The following is a 23,610-nucleotide window of genomic DNA, read 5'->3' as shown; positions in this document are numbered from 1 at the left end:
GCTTGCCAAATTTCCTTTGGATTTAGAAGCCAGGAATATTTATAAGTACTTTCAAGTAATTAAATAGGTTTCCAGCCATCGTTTTCACTCACACAGTTCAAGGGCAGGATGAAGGGCTATGTACTGTAACCCTTCCGCAAACCTGACATTAGAAAAATCCAGGATGTTTACCCCTCCTTGGGAAAGATTCCTTCCTTTTCTAAATCTCCACGAGAGTAGGTTCCTAAGCAGGAATCAGGGAGTTCCCTCTGCTCTTTCCTGAGCAAGAAGACTGGAAGAAGCCTCTTTTTCAATTCAGAAATGGTAACAGGCTATCAAGAGGGAGTAGGAAGAAGAGAATGGGAAGGTAGGCAGCTCGAGTCTGGTGGGATTTGTATTAGTGGGGCTCAATGATGATTTAGAAAGCAATGAGGTTTTAGAGAGATGCAAAGTATGAAGAGAATGAGGTTTTGTTTACAAGAGGCCTGGGGAAACTGTGACAGTGAGAAAACGGGCTTTCTTTGTTTCTGATTCTTCTCTTTGTACAATTCTCATTCAAATCCTTCAGTGCCACAGTCTAGCTAACACCTGGGGGGAGCTAACTGGATAGTAAAGAAAAGGGAAAACGGAAAGAGCTTTTCCAGTAACAGTCACTACTGAGAGTGGGCAAAATTGTATCTCAAATATCCAATAAGAACCATGATACAGTCTTGCCCCATCTAATATCATTAATTAGTTCTGGGCAAATAAAATTTGGAGTGGGCAAGAAGGATAGATTCCAAGGAGAAAATGTTACAAAAAGGTGAGTGGCCAAATAAGGTTATATTAGATTTGGTTTCATTGTGAAATGACACTGATTTGGGAGACCCTGGAGGGATATATGTTTACATTCAGTTTAATTTTTTATAAAAGTTTATATTTTATTATAAAATGAATATTGAAAATACCAAATATGCCACAATAAAAAATTTAAAAGTGCCAGTGTTGCTCTGGATTTGCTGAGCTCTGGCATAAAAAAGGCCTGTGTTGTTTAGGCAGCAATGACTGTGCTCTTTTGGGACTGAAATGGATGCTGACCATAGGACCGGGCAAAAAAGGTGGTGACTATCCAGGGTTTTCAGACGCCCCACCCACAGAACTCCGGCAGCAGTGTTCCCCATTGCTTGGCATGGCAGAAAAGAGGTGGGCAAACACTGTGGGTCAAAAGGAAAGAGGTGACCAGGAATTGCATGTGAGGAAAGTAAATGGGAGATGAAAACCTCAAAATTCTCAACCTTATTGAGCTGCCTAAGGATTGTCTGTAAAAAGCAGCCTCCAAAGTGTTTTTCTGTCACCTCCAACGGTCCTAATCTAGGGTTTACAGATCAGCGAGCAGCAGACTCCGGCTAATACCGTGCAGGGTCTGTTTGTGGGAAGTGGACTCTGGACAAAGCTCCAGAAAGAGCCAAAGATGAAGCTCTGGGGTTCCCATCTTCACGGAGCAGCAATGCACACATGTATATCATGTGCTCTGTGGGGCTGACAGATCATTTCCAATGGAGCTGGGAAGAAAGGCAGTCTGTGGTTTTGTGGGCGCAAACACTTTCAGCGGCAGGGACTTAGTACATAAAGGCAGACGCCCTTCAAGGGGAGGGACTGAGAGGCAGCGGGGCTCTGAACCCGGCTGGCCTGGAGTTGACTGTAACGTGTTCAGAGCAGGAAGGGGTCCACTGGCAGCCTGTTTCAGGGTCTGTCCAGTGATTTCCAGTTTCTTAACACTTCAGGAGAGATCCAGTATTCTGACTATCTGACCCTCATGTACCCTCAATCAGTTCAGATCTTCAGCTAGTTTTTATTAACTAGCTAGCACAAGGGGTACTAAGGTCAGCTGACAGGAATTCAGCTGCTTTCAAACAATCCCGGTAATCCCCTGAAATGGGCAAGACTTCAGCTTAGCATGGCAGTTCAGCAAAATGTTTTTAAACCACATGAATGAGTCCATGTAATTGTAAGAGTCTTTATTCATTTTCATTTTAGACAAGTTTCCAGCACCCCAAAAATGGCTGGAAACTTCTGTCTGAATTTGGAATTCCTCTTCTTAGTTTATGTTCTCTGGACTACACAGGGCCTTAAATGACACCAAATTAATTAAGTCAGATAAACAGACTAAGAAAGATTTGGGGCTTCAAAACGGGCATGTTCAGAGTGATTTAAGCAGAGTTGTTTGGCTTAACTCATTTACTCGTTTGTTTATAAGGGGAGGTTGGGGGAGGGGGAGGTTGAATGGAAAGTGAGTGATGGGAAAAAAAAAAAAAGAACATCAGTAAAACATTTAAAAAATGAAGCGATGACAAGCTTGGCCCCAAAGAGGAGAAGATACTTCCCCCTGCTCCTTGGCAGAGATTGGTGTATATGGGTATGGAACATTTGTGTAGTATATCAGATTTTTTTTTTTTGATATGTTTTTTCTCTTCCTTTTTCTTTGTAAAGCAATTTCTTTGTTATAAGGGAGGGCTCTCTGGGAGGAGAAAGAAGAAAGGGGTAAATCTTGATAATGTAAAAACAAAAGATATGAATAAAAATCTATTTGAAAAAAATAAAGTGTTTTGTGCAAAGGTGATAATTTGCTTCTGGGGAATGCCACATCTTCAGTCACCTCTGATGACAGCTATGCAGGGACAAATACCTGGGAACATTTCAGTAATATTCCCTGTGCCTTTTGCCTGGCGAGGCTCAGTGTTGGTGGTATTTGTCCCTGGCAGAATGCTTTTGAAAATGACCAAAATGAAAAATGGCCAGTTGGTCCAGAGTTCATAAAGAAGGTCACAGATCATTAGAGCAGGAAGAAAGCTTAGAGTTCATCTGGTCAAGGGGTTCTTAATCTGAGGTCTATGAACTTTTAAAATAATTTATTTTGATAGCTCTATTTCAAAATAGATTTATTTCCTTTGTAACACTATGTCTTTCTTCTGGGAAAGAGCCCATAGGCTTCACCAGACTGCCAAAGGGGTCTATGACACAAAGAAGGTGAAGAAGCCTTGATCTAGCCTGACTCCATTTTATAGATGAAGAAGCCAAGGCCCACAGAGTAGGGGGCCAGGAAGTGCAGGCCCTGGCCCTTCACTTTTAGCAACAGCAGCACAATAGCTTTCTAAAGCTAGCATTTTAAGGTTTTCCAGGAATCTCTTTTGTACAAACTTATATAATTGAGTCCTAGCACCGTACCCCCTACTCTGGCTAGACCATAAATTCCTTGTGGGCAGGGACTGTTGTTGCTTTGTCTCTTTATCCCCAGCTCCCAGCCCAGTGCTTGACGTACAGTAGGTGCTTAATACACATCTGCTGGTGTTGAGGATGCCCGCATGACTTTGGACAATCACTATTTCAGTGGGCCTTAACTTCCTCCCCTGTAAAATGTGGGCTGGACCAAATGACCTTTAGACCTTCCAGCTCTAAAGCCTCTAACAGTTAAGTCACTACTTCTCAGGACCTATGTTTCCTTACCAGTAAAATGAGGCAGTTAGACAAATTATTTTGCAGGGCTCTAAATCCTATGCTCCCTCCCTATGACCCCTATTGGGGAGGTAGTATGTTTTTCAACAGGAGCAGTAGCCACTTTAACTTGGAATTAGGGGAAATCCTGTTTGTCAGGCTTCCTCTTTTGGCCCACCCAAGTCTCTAACTCCACTGTAAATCTCCACCTAGACCTTACCCTTCCTGAGTCATGCCGCCTTTGAAAAATTCAAATTCACTTGCCCCTTTCCCCTCTTTTGTTCCAGGTGACAGAGCAAGCTAACCGGCTAGCCTGAACCTTAGCAGTAGGGCCACCATCTTTCTGCTTTGCCTCTTCCAGGAAGCTCGTGTGCATATTAACAGTGTCTCCCGAACTCAGTGACTGAAGCCCAGGCCCTCTCCTCTTATATCACTATGCCATGCAGTGTCCACACCTTCAATGTCAGCATAGTTAACAGGAGCCCCCAAGGTAGCTGAGCTTTGAAAAATATTGTTACCAGGACTGGTCCTCTGTTCTCTGACAGCCAGCCTGCCAAGTGTCCCCTCCTCTCAAGACTGCCTCATTTAGCCTGCCATCGAAGGTGTGGACACTCCATGGCATAGTGATATAAGAGCAGAGGGCCTGGGCTTCAGTCATTGCTTCTTACACACAGAACCTGGGCAAGTAATTTCGTTTCTTGAGTCTCCATTTCTTCATCTGTAAAGGGGGATAATCTATGTCCTCTTGACCTCACAGGGCTGCTGTGAAAACAGCACCTTTATTCCTTAGATTAGAAAGATGAGCTCATACAGCTTGGGGAAGAGGGTTATGAAGCCTTCATTCCTCTTGGCCCAACAAATGAGACAGGGAGAATCCCATTCTTCTCCCCTCCCACTCAATTAGGATGGTGCAGGAACTGGCTCTTTTCTGTCATTGTATCTCCAGTACCTGGCATGGTGCATGGCACACAGCATGCACTTAACAAATGCTGGCTAATGACACCTGACTTTCCAAATCTGAAGATGGAAAGAAGAGGCTTCTTTTTCAGCGTTCTCCAGGAACAGGGTTAAGGCCCAGTCAAACTGGAGCCCTTCCTTCAGGGCTAGAAGCCACAAGACCTTCAAGAAAGGCAGAAGGTGGGTGGGGATAAAGTCTGGTCAAATCCAAGGGGTCAGAGGCAGGCTTTTATGAGCCTGGCTGATGACAATACAAGAGACTTTAAAGACCTTTCACAAATCTGTGAATGTGCTGGCTGGAAAAGGCCAGCACATATAAGATAATGACAAGTCTATGACGTCTGCTTTTCAACCAGAAAGAAAACCGAGGCTCCAGTTTTTGGGAAAAGCCAATAGATCCTGGTCACCGGAACGGTAGAACTGTGGCAAAAAGAGAAATCTTATATGATGTCTGTATATCAGAGCTGCATAGGAACCTGGATATCACCCAGCTTGACTCCATCATTTTACAGATGGGGAAACTGAGGTTAGAAAGGGAAATCAACCTACCCAAAGTCCCTTGACTACTTAGTGGCAGAGTTGGGGCTAGAAGCCAGGCCTTTCCCTCAGGTCTGGACCTTTCCACTATACCATGCAGCATCCTGGTTGATAGCAAACTAGTGGGATGGAACTATAGCACTGGATCAAAGTGTTCAGGAGGAAACTCTTGAAACCTTCAAGAAGAACCATTCTAGCCTTACCATTCTGGCTCCATTAGCCCTGCATATGAGATGAACAGTGACCCCGGAGGCAGAGCATGTCTTCGAAGATGAACCTTTTGTTCCTAGCTTAGATAATCATGGGATTTTTGAGCAGAACAAGCCCTGAAATGTCATCTAGCACAACTTCCTTCATTTTATAGATAAGGAAACTGAGGTTCAGACAGGGGAATACACAGCCTGGCCCAAAGTCACTGACATAATAAACATATCTGGCAGAGATGAGAGAGCAGGATATCTTAGGAAAGAAAAGCTCGTTAGACACCAAAGAAATGTTCTCTCCCAGGGCAGGAGAAGCCTCACACAGCCCCACTCACTAGGATAATGACAGAATTCAATGGAGTATATTTGAAAATGTTATTCTGCATGGCTGAATGATGTAACACTGTGCAGAAGGTGTTTGGGGATTAAATATGGAGAAGACACAACAGAACTGAAGCAGCTTTTCTGTTGACAAGACAGATTTCCTGTCTCTTTTCCACTAGATGACCCCCCCCCCCAATTATAACAAGCCAGAGGAAACATGGTAACAGCTACTTCTCATTTTGGGGGGCATTTAAGAATTTCTAAAGCTGTCTCTTACCAGTAGGGCACAAATACAAAAACAACCATCTTCATTTTACAGAGAGGAAAAGTCAGAAAGGGAAGTGACTCACCTAAGACCCCACAGTAAGTTTTAAAGCAGGGACTGACATTAAAGCCAACCTAAGCCCAATGGTCCTACCATCTTATCATGATGCTGCTCTATTCAAGGGGCAGAGCCTAACACAGACCCAGTAAAACAATTAAGAAACACCCAAGAATGTATGCAGGGCTCCCAGGGCCAGTCTCCCTGGGAATGCAACACCCCCAGCCAGCTCTGGGTAAAGAGCAAGCCATCTGGGAACCAAGAGACCCCCAGGCTCCTGCTAACCAAGCAGGCAGGGGAGGGAGCTTTGTGGCAGTGTTAGTACAGTGAGTCACACTTCAGTTATGACCCTGTTGGCTGCCACTGTGTTTTTTCCTTTTCTAGGAATTTGGTATGTAAGTCTTTAAAGAGAGAAAGAAAGGGGGGGGAGAAAGAGAAGAGAAAAAAAGAGAAGGGAAGAGAGGCAGAGAAAGGGAGGAGAGAGACAAGGAGAGAGATGGGGAGAGAGAGAGAGAGAGAAGCAGAAGGAGAGAGAAGGGGAGAGGGGAAAAGAGAGAGAGAGAGAGAAAAAAAAAGGAACTGCCTCAAACCTAAAGTAACCCCAGTGATGATTCAGTCATTTCACTTTTTCCATCAAGGGGTGAAGATCACCACTGTCATCATGTACTTCTTGTAAAAAGTTCTCTTTTTTGTTTTCCTTACACCAGAAGAGTTCCTGGCTCTTTTACCAGAAAACTGTACTGGAAGTCATTAGTTTCTTTATTCCCTTCTTTGAGGCTGACAGCAGAAGCAACTTAACCAATTGCAAGGCATAAGAAAAATCTGCCTCAAGGTAGAGAGAGGGATTTTGGAACTGAGGAAAGCTTAGCCAAGAGGTAGAAGTGGCTGAATCAGGAAGTTACCAGGGCCATGGAGAGAGCCCAGCTTTTGAGGCAGCACTTGGGCCTCTGGACACTCGAGGTCTCTGCTGGATTTCCAGATCCAAGGGGGTACGCCCAGCAATGACAGAGGGAAGGTTCGCACTAGCTGAATGGGTTACTGAGTCACTGACAGAAATAGTGATTAAACTATTTATTATTTAGTCACACAGACCTCCCCTTCCAGAATATCACTGAATATGGACAGTGAGAATCACATGGTTTTTTTCCTTTTCTTTCTAAAATAAATGCTTTATTAATGTTTCTTTGACCACTGTCACTTTTGACAACCCATGCCTCATTCCACACATGCGGTCTACCTTCAAGACCTAGAGGAGAAGGGGCATGCTTTATTTACTATCAGTCCTCTTCAGTCAGAATGGAGAACCATACAAGTGTTAGAGCCATGATGTGACAAAGGCACCACTCTAGTTAGACCAGAGGAGGGATAAGAATGCAGTGCTTTCTACTAACACAGGCCACCTCCTAGTTCTAAGCCACAGCCTTCCAATTCCAAATAGCCTGAATCTCAGCTGAAGAAGCCAGGTTTCCCTTTTTCTGAGAACTTGGTTAGTATTAGTATCACTTTTAAGACATTAAGAGGAGCCACTTCCTGTTGACCCTCTTCATTAGCCCAAGTCTAGAGTTTGCTTCAACACTCAAAAAGGGGTTTGGGCAGCTAGGTGGAGCAGCGGATAGAGCACCAGCCCTGGGGGGACCTGAGTTCAAATCTGGCCTCAGACACTTGACACTTACTAGCTGTGTGATCCTGGGCAAGTCACTTAAACCCACTGCCTAGAACAACAAGAAAACCAACCAAAAAAACCCACTTAAAAAGGGTTAATCAATAAAGAAAAGAGAGTCAACGTACACCTCGGAGCACACATGCAGGCACTTGTGTCCGATGACATCTTTATCTTTAACCACTTTCTTGTGGAAGTTGGAGGTCTAACACTTACTGGGTGTATCCTTCAGCCCCAGATTTTGTGAGGCATCTCAGTGGTGCAGTGGAGAGAGTGCTGAGTCTGAAGTTTGGAAGACCAGAGTTCAAATGTATCCTTAGACATTAGCTGGTAACCCTGGGCAAGTCACTTACCCTGTCTGCCTCAGTTTCCTCAGCACCTACTCCACTGGACTGTTGTGAGGATAAAATGAGATAAGCACTTAGTTCAGTGCCCTAGAGCACAGCAGGTATGAATAAATACTTGTTTCCTTCCCTCTCCCTCCTCCTCCCAAAATCTCCTGCTAATGCTTTAGTCAATTGAAGTCAAGAGAGGCCCCGTGATCCCCCTGCCCCCACTTGCTTCTGCAGATCTTCTTGTTCCTTACAACAGGGTCAGATCGTGACGCCATCACAGTTTCCACAGAAAGCAGACTAGTTGGAAGTAGCTGCTACCTTACTGCCTGAGCCAGGACTGCCACTGACCTGTTGGGCCACATCCTTTTTCTTCCCTTTTCAAGAAGGGATGAAAGGCCTTCAGGTAACACTTCTAGGGGTAATGACTTTTGGGGCTGAAAGCCAGGAGAGTCTATCTTTCCTGGTAGATCAACAGCAACCGGGGATAAAAGAATCTAATCCTTGGCATTTCTCACTGTATTGTTTTAGCCTCTGCACTTCCAAGATCACAGATCTGTAACTTTGGAGAGAACCTTTAAGAAAACCTCATCATCCTCTAGCCATCCTGGTGATGAGCCCTCTGCAGTTAGGCTGTTTATCAAACAGCCTTATCCACGTTAGCCTGTACTCACAGCCTTTCCTGCTTTGGTAGGAGACCATAGTTTGTAAAGGGGAAGTAGCCTCAAAGAACAGGTGAGGACTGCGTCCATGCCCGGATGAGAACTGTGTGTATGCATAACTACACAGGGCTACCCCTGTGTGGGGAGATAAGGCCCAGGCTGATTCACGGTGATATTCTCAGGGCAGTGGGTTCCCTGAACTGGGGACTCTAAGAAAGGAGAGGTTTCTGTGTCACTGAAAGGAGCTTAAAATTAGTGGCAGCTAAAAGAAACGAAGGATGCGCAGAGCTGGGAGGAACACAGAGTCCAACTTGTCCTTGCAGAGGAATTCACTTGCCCGTAATATTCCTAACAAGTGGTCCCCCAGTCTCCTCCTTCAAAGACCTCCGATGAGACTCCCTCATGACCTACAGAAACAGTCGATTTTACTTTGGGGCAGGCTGGTATCTGAAACCTGCCTTTCTGCAGTTGCTTTGCACTCGGGCCAAGGGAAACAAGAGCTTTTTCACAAAGCTCTCTCCAAATATCTGAAGGACTAAGACCATATTTTCTTTACCAAGCTAAACATCTCTTGTTCATTCAACTGGTATTTGTATGTTACATGACTTCCAGTCCTATTTCTATAATAATCACTGTCCTATGGAAATGGTATGAGGCTTGTCAATATCTTTTCTAAAATGAAGGCGATCTTCTAGCTGGGGTGCAGGCAGGGCAAAGTGGTGGGACTATCATCTCCTATGTGCTGGCCACCGTGTCCTGGAAGTCAGCCTAAGATTTTTGTCAGTTCTCTTGGCTGCCACGTCACATTTTGGATGTGCGTCGAGCTGAATCTAATTGCCTCCCCCAATCTTCCCACATAAACTATTGCCTGACTACCCGCATACTGTACAAGTTTCTGTACCCGAATTGTTAGACTTACATTTAATCTTCTTAAATTTGTGCTATTGTTGATGAAATTCTATACAACCTTCCTCAATCTCAAGGTTTTAATGAGATAGTGAGAAAAAAGGTTGCTTACCTTTTGTTTAGCACCATATTGCCGAGTTTCAGGTCTCTGTGCACAATATTTTTCTGAAAAACAACAGGCATTGAGAATATACTGATTTTGGATTTGGGTTATTTAGACACTCACAACAAATTCAAGACTCATAAAAGCTTAGGGCCTTTAGGGGCCATTGGGCCCAACGGATGAACTCTAAAATGCCCCCAAAGAAACTGATAACAGAGCAACTGCTTGAACATCTCTAATGACAGAACCTTCTCTCACAAATGCTTTCCTTTTCAGCTCTTACTCTGTTGTACAACCCTCAGAGAGAATTCTATAACTTTGTTAACTCATATGGGAAGGAAACTGGATTTTAGCACCAAAAGTACTCACTAAACCCTACCCTACCACTCTCTTGCTTATGGATAGTTGCCAAGAGAGAAAGATCGCTCTCTATATTGCCATCACTGGTTGATCAACTCAATATCCAATTCTGTGGATGAAATGATATTACCAATTGATTTATAAAAGGGGAAACAAGGCAGATGTGGACAGCTCTAGCTATGATAAGAACTTAGAGGACAACCAGGGACTCAAAATCAGGAGCCCTAACAAATTCTCTATGGTGACGCATCTGTTGGAATGACATGGACCTACTTTTTATTTGCAATAGCTTGACAAAGCTTTCAGACTGATTTTTAATATCTTAATCAATTAAGCCTATTTGAAATGGATTCTTCGAGGTCATGCTCTGGCTGGTTTTTAGGTCTGAAGGGCCTCAAACCCAAGAAATCTGCTGTTCCATCCTAACCTGGCTTACATTTAATTCCACTACTATCCTTCTTGAAGTTGCTGAGCCACCATCACTACTCAGATGGTTGAAAAGAAAGAAGGATTTGGCAGGATTCACTGCAAGTATTCTAAGTGTTGGGCAAGCTAAGATCCTCATCCATCTTCACCCTTTATCCAGTACTTGAAAGGTAACACACTCTATTTCTAGAGGAGAAGAAAGAACAGCTCAGCTTGGCAGCTACTCACCTTATGCAAGGCTTCCACCACGCGGACTACATCATAGAATATAACTACTGTCTCTCTTTCACTGAGTCGCTTTTCCTTTATGACATAATGCTGGAGGTTGATTAGATCTGCGGTCTTGTCACTAAAGTCATGTGCACAAAGGCAGTCCAGGACTAGACAGATACGTTTTTTCATTTTCTTGACCATCCGAGTAGATTCCACATCCTCAACAATTTCACAAGCTCGGTCCTAGGAGGAAAGGAAACACAGACAGTGGTTTTGTGACAGTCGTTAGCGCTGGAGCTGCCCATTTGGATGAACAGGGATGTCATTCAGAAGACTTAAAAAAACCAAATAACCAAGCCCACCCATGTACAGCAGAGCAAGAAAGAGAGGACTGAGAAGTAGTACACGCTTGTGGGACTGAAACGAAGCAATTATGGGGCCAGTCAACATGACCTAACCTTCGACGTGCCAAGAGCCACAGCCAACAAATGAGCCTCGTTCCAGTGACTGGCATGGTGGTTCAGAGAAGCACATTCAAACACTGCCAAATTCTACAGCCAAAGAAGTGGCCATGTTCATAAACGGAAGGACTTACATTCACAAATAAGTGCTCATTAAGCTCCATGTTTTTATCAGAATTAAAGAGGCCACACACTTAAAGCAAAAGCATCAGATGACTGATAGGCTCCTGTCACTCTTTTCACGAGGTGTGTTTTTTGTTGGGGATGATGTGGATGTGTGTGTGTGTGTGTGTGTGTGTGTGTGTGTGTGTGTCTCCCTCTCTTAGGAGGATGAGATGGAGATGTTCATTCTCCCTGTTATATCATTCTTCAACAGCCCAGCCATTTCTTCATTGGCCGCCAGCTGTTCTGCTTGGTTTTGACCCATCATCATCATGCACCCCCACCCCCAACTCATCACCAGGAAACAACTCGTCATCATGGATACGGCTTCAGCCTTGATCGTCACACCTCAACAGCGTCCTCAACTGCTTCTGCTCTCTGCCTGGAAGGCAGAGAAAGACCTCCTCCCAAAGGCTTCTTTCACAGAGCATTCAGAATCCCAGCAATCAATCTCTTTATTTGCCCCAGCTCTTGCTTGGTTTTGACTCTACCATCATCTTCATTATGCCCCCAAATCAGGTACCCTCTGGCATGATCTCCACTCCTTCTTTCAGCTTTCATGTACTGTCATCCCCCCAGGCAGAGATTGGCTTTCTTACTTGTATTCCTAGTGTTTAACACAGTAGCTGGCACATAGTAGGTGCTTAATCAATGTTTACTGTATTTTATTATATCTAGGGAGCAGTGTGAATTTTGTGAATAAGACAGTAAAGGTTAAGTAGAAGTCAGCTCTGCGACGCTCCTAGGATTTCAAATCCATTTTCACAATCTTGCTGAAAAGCACAACCACCTCTTTCAACATCATCAATCCTACTCAGGGACTGATGGTTTATTGCCACTTTCCTTCTTTAAAATTTAAGCTGAACTAAGACAGATAACAAGAAAGACTTTGGGTCTTTCATCTTCCTCCTCCTCTTTCACAACGTGCTCTGCTCATGGTCATCTAAGGTCACTAAAGGTTCCCTAGAATCACAGAACTCCAGTTGGAAGGGACCTCAGAACTCATCCAGTCCAACACTGTCATTTTATAAATAAGGAAACTGAGGACCAGAGCTGAAGAGATTTGGCCAAGTCTGGTCCCAGAGGCAGTTCAGTGGCAGGGCTGGAACTAGAATCCCAGAGATCTCTCCACCACCCTAGGGGTCCTCTCCTTTTCCTTGAAACTTCTGAAGCAAACACTTATATGTGTACCAAACATTTGGTGCTTTTATCATATAGTGGTTGTATTCTCATGTTCATATGTATGCACTTTATTTGAGGTCAGAGATCATACTTTATATGTTGTATTACCCAGAGCACCAAGTGCAGGGCCTGGTATAAAGGATGTGCTCAATACTTATTGATCAACTACTAAAGCTCTCTAGTCTTTTAAAATAATGTATGCAAGGGGCAGCTAGGTGGTACAATGGATAGAGCACCGGCCCTGGAGTCAGGAGGACCCGAGTTCAAATCCAGCCTTAGACATTTGCCACTTACTAGCTGTGTGACCCCGGGCAAGTTGCTTACTCCCCTGCCCCCCAAAAAATAAAATAATGTGTACAAAAAAATGATTAAATCACAAGTACTTTTAAAATAAGAACTCTGGTCCTGTGGTGTAAGCTGTTAAGAAAATAAAACTACTCTCAAAATACCCTGGATAAGAAACTTTTGAGTTACTCATTACTATTCTGGGTTATCTCCCAGAGTCTCTGAAAATAAATCTAAACACAAAGATCTCATGGAGACAACTTCTGCCCTTCACCCCTCTAGACTAAATTGATAAGGAGCAAAGGTACAGCTATGTCTGATCACCCATCAGGGGAATGTTGGGAATGGAGTCATTTTCGTAGCCACTATTCTTTGCCCTCAGCTAGTGCTTTCAGGGCTCCCAAAATAATCAGCCCCTTCCAGGACAGGTAGGAAAATGCCCTGGTCAGGACTGGTAACTCATTTCTTTTCTAAGAATGGTTTTTCTCTTTTATTTTAAAGGTGTTAGAGCCCCTTTAAGGGCACAGATTTTTAATGAGTACATTTACAAAAGGATTCCTAACCAGCCAATGCCACTTGAATGACTCGTTTTCTGCCTGAAGGACCAGCAGGCCTGAATGGAGAGTCCAACAAGTACCTAAAGGAGATATCTTATTCATTGGGAAAGAATCCACTTCTGGTCATTCTGAGGTGATATGGAAGCCCCCTGGAGTCTTGTTTTACTGTTTTTCTTACGTTTCTCAAGAGGTCAAAGCAACTTCAGAGAAGAGAGCTCAAATCTATCCCCAAAGTCCTTGTATCTTTAAGAGACTTCCTGGCTTTCCCCCTTTACCCAGAAAAGCTGCTTTTCAAAGAAATCATGACTATTTCAAATGTATACTGTTTATGCTCTGGCTAGAGTTGATCGTTGTGACCAAGACCACTGGGTCAGCCAGTAAACAATGTCCTCTGAACAACCTCCCTCAGCTCCTAAGGAAGCCCTGATTCACTGGGGTGGTTCTGCATAGGAAATATCATTGTGAGGAATGGCTCTCTGGGGAGGGGGATGGGATAGAGAGAAAAAATTAAGTGATGTAAAAACAAAAGACAGCAATAAAAAATTCTTTTTAAAAATGAACATGAGGAGCTACTGGAAAACAGAATACCAAGCCTGGCCCAAGAAGTGGCAGGAGGCTCACAGAGCCAGCCATCCCCATTTCTGCCCTTTACCTGGAAGAGCCCATGGTGGTGAACTACACCGTCCTGAGTGTGGAGAAGGGAAAGCAGAGAATACTCCGTGTGTAACAGCATCTTGCCTTGCCTTTCCTCTTGGGTCTCTAGGCCTTGTTCCCCCCTTTCTTCGAGGGTCAGAATCTTTAGGGAAAAGGAAAAGAAATCCTTACTGTATTTGTTGTTCATTAAGCAAAACGACTGCTAGGACTAGACTGCATTACTGGAGAGGTTTCACTTATAATGCACGTGGAAGACTGAACAGGCTCTCCAAATGGAACTGCTCTTTAATTTTATGTACAGATGAATTCATCTAAACCAAGAGTTGTACAGAGTGACAGAATGTGTGAATCTAACTGCTTCAAGGTAAAAATGTAGTCACATTACTCATTTGGAAGCAACACTGGCATGAAGCTACCTAGGGTACACAATTCTTTCAAGAATGCAGAAGGCAGGGACAGCTAGGCGGCTCAGTGGATAGAGCACCGGTCCTGAATCACGAGAACCTGAGTTCAAATCCGGCCTGAGACACATAACACTTAGTAGCTGTGTGACCCCGGGCAAGTCATTTAACCCCAATTGCCTCACCAGAAAAAAAAAAGAAAGAAAAAAAAAAGAATGCAGTCAGCATTATTGAGGCCTTCTCTTCCACCTACCTTTAGCTGATAGAAGTCATCTGTTCCATCTTTCCTTGCCAAACACTGGACAATGCTGGGCACTGGTGAGTTACCTAATCGAGGACCTGAGGGCACAGAGTAGAACAGATCTGTTTGCATTTAAAGGGCCAAGCCTAGCACAGTGGGATGTCATCAGGATCATGAGAGCCCACACCTAGAGCTACCAGGGGCCTCCAGGCAGCCAACCCAACTCTGCTGAGCACGTGCATCTCAATCCTGTTCTCTCATTTAGACAGGCCTAAAGGTCTACATTGGGCTGTCTTTCCTACAAACTGTATTATTCCTAAAAACAAACTGGTGGGGTTTTAAAGTCTTCTTGAGCAACATCATGTCTACAAAAAGAAACTTCTTACATATAAACGGGTGTGCTTGCAGCACTCCTTCTCTGGGCCCAGTACTGTGGAGGGAGGTCCCTGATTCAAGCACGGGAGGGACTAGATAATGCCCTTCTAGCTCTAAGATGTTGTGACTCATTGTTGTCGTACCACTGACAAGTCCACACATCCAAGGGAATTGTGTCACGCAATCCAGCACATACCTGATCTCTGCCCCTCTGAGTGGGGGCAGAGTTTCCTAAGACCTGCTTGCCCAACACAGCTAGCTTCTGTCTACAGGCAATCTGGGCTTCTGGGGTCAGAGTTTAGCACAGTGCCTAGCACATAGTAGATGCTTAATACATGCTTATTAAAGTGACAGCCAACATTTACTTAGGTGGCTCAATATAATCACAGAACTACAAACCCTAGAACATAAAACCCAGTCAGTCAACTGATCCCATTTCCATCACATTTGGTTTCTCTTCATTTTGTAAGCAACTTTTCTCAACTGTGCTGACACCACCAAGTGCTCTTATTCATAAACCATCAGCCAAATTTTTTGAGGTACTTGGGAGTTATATCAATGCCTTTCTAGAATGAATCATGCACTGTTCAGGCACCACCCCCCAGCAAACATGGGGGTCTTTCAGGTGAGTTCTAAATCAAGTAACACTTGATCTTGTGGTAAAATAGAGAAAGTAAACCTCTCCTATGTCCAAACGGACTCAGGTGGGGCTGGGGAGAGAGAAGGAGGACAAACAGTTATTTTCAGGGAAAAGAGAAAGGCCTCATCTCCTCCAAGGAAAGAGTTCATGTCAGCAAACACACATGGGCACACAGGAATTAAAGTATTCAGTTTCAAATATCTGCTAACTATCTCACAATTCCCCTGAGAAAATGAAAAACAAACAAACAAACAAACAACCTTTAGTCTACTACAGGAGCCCTGATAATCATGTGACTGAACCCACAAGGTCTGAACATGAGCTCATAGCAGAACCCTGCTGCTATCTTATTACTTCATTCAGTCAGCACATGGAACAGGTTGTGAGCCAGCCTGCTCTAGAGAAAACTTAGAAAACTGAGTGTGACTTACCTAAGATAAATGGCCCAGCTCTCTTTGCATTATTCCCAGAAATGCTACCTCCAAGAGCCTTTGCCCGAGCAGACGTTTCCCCAGCTCCTCTGTCTGATGCTCTCCGCTTCATCCTCAGCTCTGGAAGAGAAAGAAGAGATTCCTCCACAATGAATGACTAAGTCAGCTCATTCCCCAGCCTTGGGGATAACACAAGCCTCTCACTTCGCAATGCATCAGGAAGCCACCTCCTCTTCCTCTTGTACAGAGGCAGTACTCTCTGACAAAAAGCAAAGGACTAACGGGGGGCCAAAGATGCCTGCAAGTCAGAAAGGGAGAATGTGGCCACAGAGGTAGGAGAAGCAGCACCTGCTGAATGATACCAGGTGTCTGCCATGCAATGAAGGAGATTTTGGTAGATGCTGAAGGCACTACGAGGCCAGGTCCGGGAATCAGAAGACCTGAGCCTAATTCCAGTGCCAACATTTACAAGCTGTGTGTTGCTCATGAGTCCTAGTTTCTCCTCTAAAATGGGGATAACATTTATATTCTCTGCCTCACTGGACTGCTGTGAGGAAAGGACCATATAAACTGCAAATTACTATATAAACTTGAGCTCTGGTTATCATTATTATTACTATTAGTAGCAATTTTAGTTTACAAATATGGGCCCTGCCTCTAAAAGAGAAAGCCAGTACCCACAGCACTTGAGCCAAAGAGGGAACACATCTATTGAAGCCTTTCCTTAATTCACCTGAACTCGCAGGTCTCTATCTGGTAGATTTTGGTGACATTCATAAAAGGCCTCATTTAAAAGAGAACTCAGCATTTTAAAGATAAATCTACTTCACTCTACTAAAACCATACACATACAGAAGTTCAAAGCATAACTTGAAAATTAAAAAAACTATGAGCAGAGCTAAACTAAGAAGCTTACCAGTATAAGTGCTTCTTTACATTGAGTCTGAACCCTAATCTGGGTTTTTTCAGTTGCTGGGGTAGTCAGTTATGTTCATGGGTAAAATGAAAATGAAGAAAACTTACCTAATACTAATAAAGACCACCAATATTCTGAAATGGGAGCAGCTAGGTGGCGCTAGGGGGCAGTTAGGTGGTGCAGTGGACAGAGCTTCAAGCCTGTAGTTAGGAAGACTCAAATCCAGGCTCAGACACTAAACTGTGTGACCCTGGGGAAAGTCACTTAACCTCTTTCTACCTCAGTTTCCTCATCTGTAAAACGGGGATAATAACAGCACCTACCTTCCAGCCCCCCTCCCCCCCAACCAAAAAAGTCAGCAGTAGACTACATGATACACTGGACAGGTCACTTCATTTCTCTGGGACTAAGTTTTTCACTTGTAAAATGAGGGGGTACTAAGAGCCTTTCCACCTCTAAAATGCTGTACAGAAATCTAACTTACTTTACCTATGCCAAAGCCAACACACAGACTAATTTCCCAGCTGCCTAAGATGGGCTGCATGCCATGGGCATCAGGAGCTTGCTAGGAACTCCTCAGCCACATATACCACAGTCAGAGATGGATTACCCCCCCTACCCCACCACGGGGACTAAAAATGGTCGGGACACCATTTTAAAGAGATTTTGGAAATATCTACCCCCCCCCCCCCCCATCCCCTTAGACAATTGGTAACAATCAGATTTATGTGAATACCTTGCCTGGTGCACTAGTCCCAGAAACAGGAATTACTCTTCTCCTTGGAGACTCCCACAGAGGCCCTGGTACATCTGTGCAAATGCTGCCTTTATACAAAACACTGTCTAGACAACAGTTTGATGAGAGCCATTTCAACAGAGATGAGTGGGAACAGCCCGACACGCTGCTGCCACACACTGTACCTTTACCCCTCACCCCACCCCACTCGAGGCCGCTGGGATTCAATGAGAACAATAGAATAGGAAACCTGCTGCAAAGTGCAGGCAGCAAGAAGGAAGGTAACAGAGATCAAAACCAGATGCCAGGCCCGGCTGTGGGGCAGCGCGGAGTCTCCCTTTCCTGACAGCTTACGGGTACCACGTTATTTCAGGCAGAGCCAGGCATCCTGTGGAGAGACTGAAGGCAAACCAGTGCTTGCTGCAAGGATGAAGGGGCCACGCAATGCCTCCTATGTTGGCGGCACCTGTTGCAATCTGTTTGTAGAAACTGGGTCTTGGGAAAAGCCCTTTGAGACAGACAAGAATATACTGCTGCATACTAATTCTAACCTTTGAAATTCATTTGTAGGTATTACATCATCACTTCAGCAGCCTAGAAATACGGTTCCAAGGGATAGTCTATCACCACTGGGAACACACATTATTCCCGTATTTGCCACTTAAGAATAGGGTAGAGAGATTTCTGTGGGCAGTGCTCCCAGCAGCGCTTCTAAAGTCTACACAGAGACTACACAGAGTCCCTGGCAAGGCAATGACAGCCCGGGTACCAGCTATGTATGTATGTGTGTGTGTGTGTGTGTGTGTGTGTGCACATGTGTGTGGGCATGCGTGGGCATGTGGCCTCCATGCTAACATCTCCTAAAAGGGAGCCTCCCCTGCCAGGGATAGAATGAGAGAGCCAATCTAAAATTAGAGGTAGGGGCTGTGTCTATTTGCAGCTCCTCACCAAGTCTGTGCTGTGGCTTGTTGCGGGTGCATAGGGATTTCAATGCTTTCTGGCTTAGGAGTAACCAGAACTTTAACTGCCATACCTCCCTCTTCTGCTGTCTTTTTATTTAGCTGCTTTGAATGAACTCTACTGGGGTCTGGCCTCACTTAGTGAGGCAATAATGGGGGGTGGAGGAAACAGACAGACAAAGGAATATGACATCTCCTCCTTTGGGGGCTGTCGCAGCTATCCCTGGCTCTTCAAAGAGAGTTAATCCAAATGTATTCTGGAGATGGTGCCTTTGGAAACAAAAGATGACAGAGGCCAGCACAGGGATCTTGAGGTGGTGGCAGGCAGAACACCATTTCTGATATCAACAAAACATTTAAAACAACACAGAGAAAAAAGTTCAGAAAAGGGCACAAACAGGATAATGTTACTCCTTTGTTAAAATTAACACTCAAAAATTCTAAGCAACAGAAATTCATGATTTTACATACAATTCTTTTTCTGTTCTTTACATACTAAAACATTTGTGTTAGCTGGACATTGTTAAATTCATAATAAAAAATAAAGAAAAATGCATTACTCTAACCAAGTGGGTGGTGGCATTATTTCACATCAGTGAGTTCTTAATCTGGGGTTTGCCAAACTGGATGGGAAAAAAAATTTACATCTTTATTTCAATGTAATTGGTTTTCTTTGTAATCCTCAGTATTTAATGCACATAAACATTATTCTGAGAAGCAGTCCATAGGTTTCACCAGACTGCTATAGGGTAAAGTCAATTTGAACAAAGCTGGGCCAAGCTGGGGATCTCCTGCAAAAACAGACAATGCCAGCAGCATTGTGGAGGAGGGCAAATGATACACCACCACCACCAAAGGTCCAAGTGTTTGCTTCTGTATCAGACAGGGTCCGGTATTACGAAGTTGTGCCCCTCACTCACACAGCTGGACTCCACTCAGTAAAGGACAGAAGAGGCAGAAGGCTACTGGGATGTAATGACATATGCTGACTGTCCTCCCTTAGCACGTGACTCAGTCCCTCCTTGTCCTCCCCAAGAAAGGCATTCTGCTCTCATTCTAGGAGTCAACAAGGCTCCCTCCCAGCTACTCCTCCACCTTGAGAAATCTTCCAATGTGACTGACTGGCAGGTAATAAAGAGGTTAGCTGCGGAAGGTTCTCTGGTTAGCAGTCACCTTATGCAAGGCCTGATCCAATCTCAGAGGTGTTTCTATACATATAAATTGGCAAACAGTGCAGGCAAAACAAAGGAAGCCATAAAGTTGAAAGTCGAGTTCTCATGCTGGGGAGTTACACATGTGTGCACTGGCCAAAAATCAATCCCTTTCTCTGAGGGACTCCTGGTGGGACAATTTGTTATCAGCTGTGAAATTCCAGCTCTGAAAAAGAGAGAAATGCTTGCTCTACAGTGGGCTCAGTTCAGTAGCTTTACATGCAGCACAAGACACTCAGTTACTGGACCTGAGAGAGAGAGAGAGACAGAGAGAGAGAAGGAGAGGGAGCCCAGGGCAGAATACATACAACACTTCTGCCTAGAAAGGATTTTTCCAGAGAGAGTCCGTTCGCCGTCTCCCGGGTTATCATCCTGGCAGGCGGTCAAAGGCAGGGGACGGTGGGACACAAAGATCTCCCACCTTGGGCACCAGGCACATGGGAATGAATAGAGAGCCCGGGGACATCTGCAGCATTTATTAAGGGCTCTCGGTTGTGCTAGGTCTGGTGGGCTGTGGTGGGAACTGGTAGACAGGGAGGAAATACAAAGGAAGTAGAAGACACAGTGTCCCTGTGTCTCAGGAGTTTACAATCTAGTTGGGGAGTGAAGATGAACATACATGAAAACCCTTAGGTAATAATACATGGAAATATATCACAAGATTATGTGACACAGACTAACACCACCAATTCATCCTTCACAGAGCCATCCAATTAATCTTCCCTTCCCTTCTCAAAAACTTCCATTAGCTCTTTATTGTCTCTGTAGGATAAAATGGCAACTCCCCAACAGGGCATTTAAAGCCCTCCCTGATCTAATTCAAATGCACACATTTAACCCTATTTTATATTATTCTCCTTCATGTACTCTATGCTCCAGCGAAAGGAAACTACCAGGCTGCTCCTTGTGCTTGTCTTTACTTCTGTCTCCTTGTTTTCATGCTTAGAAAACACTCCATCCACGTCTTGCTGTTGAAATTCTCTTCAAGATTCCACTCAAGCTACCTCCTAAACGAAATCTGCCCAGATTCCTACCCTTCCCAGGGTCCTGGCCTACCCCTCTTCCCTCTACCTCCTGAGGAAGAGACACCGACTTCTGCCACAGACTCCCCAGGACAGAGCAGCCAGCAGCCCTCCTTCCTCCATGCCAGGACTTCTCTCGTAGGCAAGGAGAGGGCTCACTTTCAGGAGGATGGCATAAACTGAATGAGCTGATTAGACGGTGGGTATGAACACAAATAGCAGATTTCCAGAAAGGGCCCTTCAGGAGTTAGCCCTTCCACTTCACCAAGCATCAGAGCTGGATGCAGATGGTCACGATATATTCCCGTGACTTCGAAAATTTCTTTGTGGAAGTTGAATGAATCAGGACAAAGGCTGGGTTGTGAGCGTAGCATCAAATTTGGGCAGGAGGAGGACTGGTGGAACCCTGGACAGATTTAATTTTAGGCTTCAGGGTGATTTAGGTAAGGGGCCATTTACTAAAAAGTTGCCCTGAACTTGCAGATTTGTACCTCCTGTGACCCTTCTGCCTGGCACAGAGGGTTTGAAAGCTGGCTAAGGGGTTTTTCGCTTAGCAAGGTAGCTTGTGGCCCACAGTGAGAACTGATGCGCAAGAGTGGTTGGTGGGAAACATCCTGGGTGGTGACCACAGCTGACAAAAGAAGGTGTATTATTCTGGGAGAAGCACATTGCATAGTTTTATGCAAATTCTCTAGTGGGAAGGAGCACATGCCCAATTATAAATGGCTTAATCAGGGAACTACAGCACAAAGACTCAGTCAGTCAATAAGCATTTAAGTACCTACTAAAGGCCAGGCTCTGTACTAAGTGCTAGAGATAAAAAAAGAGGCAACAGATAGTCCCTTGCTTTCAAAGGAGCTTACAGTCTCCTTGGGGGAGACAAGCAAACAAATATTTACCAACAAGCTCTACAGGATAAATAGGAAATAACAGGGTGAAGGCACTAGAATTAAGTGGTGTTGGGAAAGGCTTCCTGTAGAAGTTTGGAATTCAGTTGGGATGTAGTTTATCTGCTGGTCTGCAGGTGGGGGACTCCAAAATATCTCCTGCCAGTATGGAGAAGCATGACTTTATATATGCACAAATATGTCTCGAAAAAGCTTTTCTCCACAGATGCACGAAGTAACTTCTTGCATTGGGGCTCATATTCAGCCCCAGTCCTACTGTTGCTATTCACAGATTAACTGTACAAGGACTAGTTTGGATCAAGCAGCAGAGTTTTCAGAGCAGACCATGGAGACTGGAGACACTTGTTCCATAGAGGTCTGAATTTGACATCCAGTGACTTTGCTCTCAGTCTTTTTAGATTTCAGATGAGTTTCCCCCTGAAGATTCCCTGTCAAATGGGATTAATATCTATACTCCCTGCTTCACAGAACTATTATAAGAATCAAATGAGCTAACAGATAGAAGGCACTTTGGAAACCATAAAAGACCATGTCAGTCACTATCCCATGGGAGCCTTATTCAGGTGCTGTGCTCCTTGCAGTGAAAACCACACATCTTTCTAACCTTTCCGATCTTATTACACATCATCTTGCCTTTCACACACTGTATATGGTCCAACCAAACTGGCCTTAATATTTTTTTCACATACAACATTGCATCTCTTGCCTGAATGCCTAGGATTTACATCCTATCCACCTTCGCTTCTTAAATTCCTAGTTTATTTCAAAGCTCAGTTCGAGGGAGGGCCACCAGAACTCTACCTGAGCCCTTTTCTCATCTCCCCAACTGTCAGTGAACTCTCTTCCAAAATTACCTTGTATGTACTTTTTATACATTTATACATGTACATATCTTTCCCAATGAAAAGCAACTGTTTTTTCACAAAAACCCTTCACCATTGTTTCCCTTCTCCAGTATGGTCTTTTATGATCCTAAAGCAGCCAGAACTGAATATAAGATTCTAGATGTGAACTAACCAGTGAAGAATACCAGTGAAGGGACTATTACCACTCAATCTGGTCACTACATTTCTATTAATTTAGAGTCAGCTGCTGTAGTTTTTAATAGCAGTTATATAACATTGTTGGCTTGTACTGAATTTATCATCAACTAAAACCCCCAGGTCTTTTTCATATATATATATTTAAATATATCTATATCTATCTATCTATATACACACACACACATAAATATATAAATATATATATGACTAAGTACATCCTATACATGGCCCAATTGATTTTTTTTTTTTAAACCTAAGTCCTGGACTTTACACTTATCTCTGTTAAATTTCATCTCGCTTGTTGCAGTCATTATTTTAAGTCTGTTGATATTTTGGAGACTTGATTCTGAAATTCAGCTTTCTTATTGATCTTCCCCATGTTTGTTATCTGTGAACTGGATAACCACACTGCTGTCATCTTCATCCTTGTCTTCAGTGTTGCCACTCTAACACTGCCCTCAGAACAGTAAGGGTAAAAAAACAGGGTCAAGCAAGGCAAAGACTGACAAGGGCTCCCACCATCAGGAGGACAAAAGCAAGAATACAAACATATTTTGTATGAAGACCATCTCATGGGTTACTTTCTCTATTGCTTTGTTTGTCTATCTTTGCTTAGCTTTCTCTCTTAAATGCCATTACCAAGAGAAAATGCTTGAAAGCTAGCTTCTGGAGAACAGTGAAGAAAATGCATCATCTTCTCTTTATTACAGAAACGAGTGGCTATGGTATGGAGTATCACACATACTGTTACGTTAGATATAACAGATGTGTTGGCTAGTTTTGTTAAATTGCTTTGTTACAAGGGATAGCTTGCTGGGTAAGGAGTGGGGAGGGAGCAAGAATACATATAGAAATGAAAGTGACATTTAAAAAAGGCATCGGTAAAAATAAAGTACAATGAAAGAGAAAGAGAGAGAGAGAAAGAGAGAGAAAGAGAGAGAAAGAGAGAGAAAGAGAGAGAAAGAGAGAGA

General features: G+C 43.9%; 1 protein-coding gene across 1 annotated transcript in view; it reads right to left on the bottom strand.

Moving 5' to 3' along the window:
- The window catches only part of STK40 (serine/threonine kinase 40), a 53,763-nt gene that overhangs the window by 14,815 nt on the left and 15,338 nt on the right, over nucleotides 1-23,610 (bottom strand). The window contains exons 2-6 of the mRNA XM_027864447.1: nucleotides 15,845-15,964; nucleotides 14,411-14,496; nucleotides 13,755-13,898; nucleotides 10,471-10,698; nucleotides 9,466-9,518 (exon numbers count right to left, since the gene is read on the bottom strand). Of these exons, the coding sequence (XP_027720248.1) occupies nucleotides 9,466-9,518; nucleotides 10,471-10,698; nucleotides 13,755-13,898; nucleotides 14,411-14,496; nucleotides 15,845-15,956 (623 nt within the window). The 5' untranslated portion in view covers nucleotides 15,957-15,964. The remainder of the gene's footprint in view (nucleotides 1-9,465; nucleotides 9,519-10,470; nucleotides 10,699-13,754; nucleotides 13,899-14,410; nucleotides 14,497-15,844; nucleotides 15,965-23,610) is intronic.

This window comes from Vombatus ursinus, unplaced genomic scaffold (genome assembly GCF_900497805.2).
Source record: "Vombatus ursinus unplaced genomic scaffold, bare-nosed wombat genome assembly UNPS02014775.1, whole genome shotgun sequence".
Classification (NCBI taxonomy): Eukaryota; Metazoa; Chordata; class Mammalia; order Diprotodontia; family Vombatidae; genus Vombatus; species Vombatus ursinus.
The sequence above is the reverse complement of the archived record's forward strand: the minus strand, read 5'-3'. Positions and strand labels throughout refer to the sequence as shown.